Source organism: Pelobates fuscus, chromosome 2 (assembly GCF_036172605.1).
Source record: "Pelobates fuscus isolate aPelFus1 chromosome 2, aPelFus1.pri, whole genome shotgun sequence".
NCBI classification, from domain to species: domain Eukaryota; kingdom Metazoa; phylum Chordata; class Amphibia; order Anura; family Pelobatidae; genus Pelobates; species Pelobates fuscus.
In genome coordinates, this window is record NC_086318.1 from 167,603,124 (window position 1) to 167,609,123 (window position 6,000).

Genomic DNA, 6,000 nt, shown 5'->3' on the forward strand with positions numbered 1-6,000 from the left:
TAAAATGTGGAACTTTTAAAAGACCGGTGAGCAGCTGTTTTTTGGTGAATTATACGTTTGGAGTCCAAGCTATGGCACCCGGCACATTGGAAAACTACTAAAGCGTGAGTGCGGGGGATTTTGGATTGTTTGTTTATATATATATATATATATATATATATACACACACATATATATTCATATTCTTTCCACCGTATTATACTGGTGCAGCCTTACCCTATCCTTCTTTTTTCTCTCTGTTTAACTACCTACAAGGGAGCGAGGGAACATAAGGTTGCTGCCTCAACTTAATACTTTTCATCTGGTTTGATAGCGCTGACTCCTCTACACAGTTTTAACTGACATTTAATGTGGACAAGTGCAAAATAATGCATCTTGGACGTAAAAAAATAAGGGCAGAGTATAGCATAATTTGATACCCTACAAACCTCAACATCTGAGGAAAGGGATTTAGGAGTAATTATTTCAGATGACTTAAAAGTAGGCAGACAATGTAATAGGGCAGCATGAAATGCTAGCAGAATGCTTGGTTATATAGGGAGAGGTATTAGCAGTAGAAAGAGAGACGTGCTCATGCCATTGTACCGAACACTGGTGAGACCTTACTTAGAGTATTGTATGCAGTACTGGAGACCATATCTTCAGAAGGATATTGATGCTTTGGAAAAAGTTCAGAAAAGGACTACTAAACTGGTTCATGGATTGCAGGATAAAACTTACCAGGAAAGGTTAAAGGATCTTAACATGTATAGCTTGGAGGAAAGACGAGACAGGGGGGATATGATAGAAACATTTAAATACATAAAGGGAATCAACACAGTAATGAAAAAAACTACCACAACAAGAGGACATAGCCTTAAATTAGAGGGGAAAGGTTTAAAAATAATTTCAGGAGGTATTACTTGACAGAGAGGGTAGTGGACGCATGGAATAGCCTTCCAGCTAATGTGGTAGAGGTTAACATAGTGATGGAGTTTAAGCATGTGTGACATAAGGCTATCCCAGACATAAGATAAGGCCAGGGACTAATGAAAGTATTTAGAAAATTGGGCAGACTAGACGGGCCAAATGATACTTAACTGCAGTCACATTCTATGTTTCTAGAATCAGATACTGTACCAGAGGACCTACTGTCTGCCTTAGTGCTATCTTTTCATGCTTTGTCCTTCAATAATACAGACTTGCGCTATCTCATATTTTGATTGCACTCCTACTCACTTCCTTGCCACACAATTTGTAGTTTGCAAGTCAACTCTCTTGGATTCACTAAAAGTGATTCCAGACTTTGCTTAGTTGGAGCAAAATACCCCTCACAAACCCTTTTCTTCAGTTTGCATTGGTTTCAGAGAAAACTGTTTCATCACTAGTCTGTACACTAGAATTTAATTGATTAATGCTAAAGTAAATGTTGATGATGCTAGCATAACTGATGTTGATGGTATCTGTGGTAGTGATAGTCATGTTGGTGATGGTAACATTGACAGCGCTAGCAGGTGCCGCTGATGTTCAGCTGTCTTCATTGGAGGAGGTAATTCTAAAGCATATAGAGGACTATGACAAGGTGGACACTAGATTCCAGAGAAAATACTGGACTGGTGCCTGATTTCTTAATACTGCCCCCTTTATTTTTTCTGACTCATAGTGCTCAAAGTTGAAAAGCTTCTGGGCAGAGGAAAAAAAATGCTATGTCTGCAGTGGTGGGGGAAACCTAATCATTATTACCAGATTCATCACAGCCAGCCAACACCACACATAATACAGAGTACCAAAGTAGTGTACCTTAAGTCCTTACTAAAGAGTGACTTTGATACTTCTTATGGATATTCCAAGACGGCATAATGTCTGAGCTAGATGTAGTAAAGAAGCTGCAGTGCCAATGGAAGTGGCAGCACAAGTTGTTGCAGTATGAAAAAGATAGGGGAAAACACTATTGCCTCTTGGTTGTTGAATTGGACGTAATGGACATGCTGCTAATCCCACTATGCTGAGGTTGACTACTAGTAATAGTAGTGGTAGAGGAAGTGATAATGGACATGCCAACTGTCCTAATGTCTGAGGTGTTCGCACTCTCAGAAGCCAAGTCACTAGTGTTAATGTTAAAAAAGGCAACTTTAAAAACGGAATATTGGTAACCTTAGTCTGAATGAAAAAATGGCAATCTACTATCTTCCACTCAAAGTTGTTTCAAGTTACTCTGGCAGTATATAGCTAGCTAGATACAGATAAAAGCTAAACCTAATTTCACACTAAAATCAATGACCCAGGTTGGGCAAGATGGAATTTATCTTCCTTTTTTACTGAACAAAACACTTCTATAAAATGTATTCTTTCTCTAAACCGTTAAAAAAAAAAAAAAAAAAAAACACACTTAATAACTGAATATTGTTAGCCTAGTCTCACTTTAGAATCAATGATAAAATGGCAATTGGATATATTCCACTCAAAGTTGATTCAAGCATCCTTGGCAGAAGCTAGTTAGATAGAGCTGCAGGCTAAACCTAGAATCTACATACACTAGAATCAACTATTCAGTCTAAAAATATATATAGTTTTTACTTGATCTATGAATAAAATCAGAATGTAGTTCCGACAAAAAAAACTCTTCTCTATTACATCACCTTTTTTTCTGGTTCCAGAGATGGCATGCTGAATCAAGAAGCATGTCCTAGCTTACTTCCAGCTTACACCGTTTGTGTAAAATCAGAAAATCAGGATTTCATCTAATCAAATTAGGCCAAACTGCAGTCTATAAAATGCTAACATCAGCTGATTAAAGTGATTTTGTTCAATCAACTTTCCTTTAAAACCTGGTGGGGAGGAACCGACCGCCAATTTTGTATGTTTTGTATTTTTCCAATCGGGAGTTATGGTATATGAACACTCTCCATTCGACTGCCGAACGAGAACCAACCCCATTAGAATTTTCACACTAGCAGCTTAAAGGATCACTATAGGGTCAGGAACAGAAACATGTATTTCTGACCCTATAGTGTTAACACCCTCTTCTAGCCCCCCTGGGCCCCTCATGCCTCCATAAATATAGCAAAATCCTACTGTATTCAAGCCTGAAGCTGTAACTCTGCATGCTGTTAGACTCAGAAAAAACAAGCAGTCTGCTGATATCATTAGAAGTGGTGGCCTGATCCAATCACAGTGCTTCCCCATAGGATTGGCTGAGACTGACAAAGAGGCAGATCAGGGGCAGAGTCAGCATGATTCAAACACAGCCCTGGCCAATCAGCATCTCCTCATAGAGATTAATTGAATCAATGAATCTCTATGAGGAAAGTTCAGTGTCTGCATGCAGAAGGAGGAGACACTGAATGTTTGGATGCATTTTAGGCAGCCATGACCCAGGAAGGATCCCTATGTGGCCAGTGAAGTTATCACTAGGCTGTAATGTCAACACTGCATTTTCTCTGAAAATACCGTGTTTACAGCAAAAAGCCTGAAGGTAATGATTCTACTCACCAGAACAAATTCAATAAGCTGTAGTTGTTCTGGTGACTACAGTGTCCCTTTAAGTGTGAAACTGCAAGGGAAGTAATTAATGATTGCTTCCCCTGGGTGGCCGCCATTTCTTATTACCGAATGCACGTGGTCGACAAAAAGTGGTGGCCATTTTGTATCCCGAACGTGGGCAGCAGCACTTGTTCGTCGAGTGCCTGGAACTCTTTTCAGCTGGGCACTCGCCTGAAACCCAGTAAAGATTAGACTGCTGCCCATTCTTCTTCCCAACCAACTATGCAAACAACCTTTAGGGGATAGGAACTACCGACAAGGGGGAGCATTCATACACTGAAATTAAGAGCATGCCTTGCATGTTGTTTGCACAGGAACCCCCAAACAGAGACCGGCCGGGGCACATATTCCCCTGGAACTGTTTTGGGCTATCTCCTCATGTCCGAGAATAAAACTTTACCCCAGTGGCAATCCAGTTTCCCTAAACTGATCTGAGTGATATTTGGATAGGTTATACACTCAGATCAGGGCTATCCGGCGATATAACTTTTGTGAGGATCCTAGTTAGGGTGGGCATACTTTTGGGGTACTGTATATTTTGTATAGGTTTTTTTTTGTACCTTAGGCATTTCGTACCTGAGAGATAGTTGAATTATAGGTTTTTCTCACTCAATTCTCAAGCACAAAGGATCATGGGAAGGAAAATCCTGTATTATTGCGTTGAAGACCCCATGTAGGGGTCTGTGAATAAAAACTGTGTGTGGCCTGAAATAAATCAGTTGACTCCCAGAAATAAATCAGTTGACTCCCAGAAATATGTTTTGTCTGGTTACTGGGGGAATTGATGTCTGTACGCTGTGGCGAAACCAAGCTCGCCACTGGGCATTGGAGAAGCCTGTTTGCCCGCCTCCTCCCTGCTGACTATGGCCCCTGGGAGATTTGGCCCTTTAAATACAGTATATTGTATTTTATTATGCTGCTGCTGGCCCTTTAAGAACCATCTGGGGACATACTGTGACTATTGGGAACAATGACCCTTTAAGATGGTTCGACAATTCGAATGGTTGTCGTTCGTGTGTTTGAACTGACTTTAACATGGGAAATAGACCGACCGCACAGCCTGATTCTCTGGAACTCTTTTGGGCATGAAAATGTGCTTGCGGTCAAAAAGGGACCTCCAGCTAACTTTTTAACCCCTGGATGGAATTGGCTGAATTTTGACTATGTTTATAATTAAAGTGTGCTGAGTTCGAATATTGTTATGTTTGTGGCATGTATATTTTGGAAGTTATTAATATTTGGTAAAAACTGTATTTCTCTGCCTGTGATAACTATATTAACCATTGTGTTCAGTGGATTGTGGATTGTGAATAAAAGAGGCTGTATGTGCCAGTACAGTCAGTTCTGCTTGACCTCAAAACAAAGTGTCGTCTCGTTATTGGGGGAATTGGATTGTATGCTGATTGCCAGGAGTGTAAGCTGATTGTATGCTTTTCAGCTGTTTTCAGCATTCATATGCTTGAGAGCATTCGTATGCTTCTCCAGTTCGGTGGTTGTGGTGTCTTCTGCAGTGCTTGGAGTCCTCAGGATGCGCTAGGAGCATCATTCAACTGAGGTATCAAGTCGGGGTGCCCGTCGATCCGTTACATACGCTTTAATGGTATTTGGCATCTTGGCTAAGAAGGAATTAGCGGAGGTACCCAGTCGGGTTACCTGGGTTATCCGCTACACCTGGTTAAAATTCAGACTTTAAAGAGCAGACCCTTCTGATCTTTTAATGTTATCATTATTAAATATGCTTTATATTTAATTATGATTTAACTAATTGCTGAGTCTTTTTTAATGTTATAATCATTCACCAGTACATAAAATAAATGTAATGTTCAATTGCTGCTTTATATGTACATAGACACCTAGTGTTTTTTTTTTTTTTTTTGTATTTCAGATAGTTGCAAATTCGTGGGGAAGAAAATGGGGAGAAAATGGATATTTCCGGATACTGCGCGGAGAAAACCATTGTGGCATTGAAGATCTGATAATAGCAGCGTGGTGCAGCATTACACCTTCAGATGAAAATAAGATTTTGTAAACTCCATATAAAAAATATATATATATATTTTCATCTTTTAATTTTTTAGTTCAGCCTAAATAAAACAAATAATCTCAACAAAGTTAATTAAATACTAATAGATAATGAATATTTTTATAAAATAGAAAGTACTTTTTTGTAGTTATGGACATACATATTTTTCCATTATCACTATTTTCATCAATACAGCTTCAATAATTTTTTTTATCCATTAATGTGTGTACATTAAACTCTTTTACAGTTATAACATTTGCCAGATGTATGAGTGTTGAATGAATTGAGTCACAAAGGCTCTTCATCATACTTATATTTTTTTCTTTTCATTAACGATAATAATCTGTCATAAAACTGTTATGTTGTGACCTTGATTAATTTGATGCTTTATGAGAATGAAATGCTCTCAAATTATCAAAATGTCACTGCTAGATAAATGTAATATAAGTGTCTGA

At 38.8% G+C, this 6,000-nt stretch overlaps 1 protein-coding gene across 1 annotated transcript in view; it reads left to right on the forward strand.

Moving 5' to 3' along the window:
* Positions 1 to 5,551, forward strand: part of TINAG (tubulointerstitial nephritis antigen) — a 235,398-nt gene extending 229,847 nt beyond the window's left edge. The window contains exon 11 of the mRNA XM_063441731.1: positions 5,408 to 5,551. Coding sequence (XP_063297801.1) covers positions 5,408 to 5,551 — 144 coding nt within the window. The remainder of the gene's footprint in view (positions 1 to 5,407) is intronic.
* Positions 5,552 to 6,000: the final 449 nt, after the last annotated feature.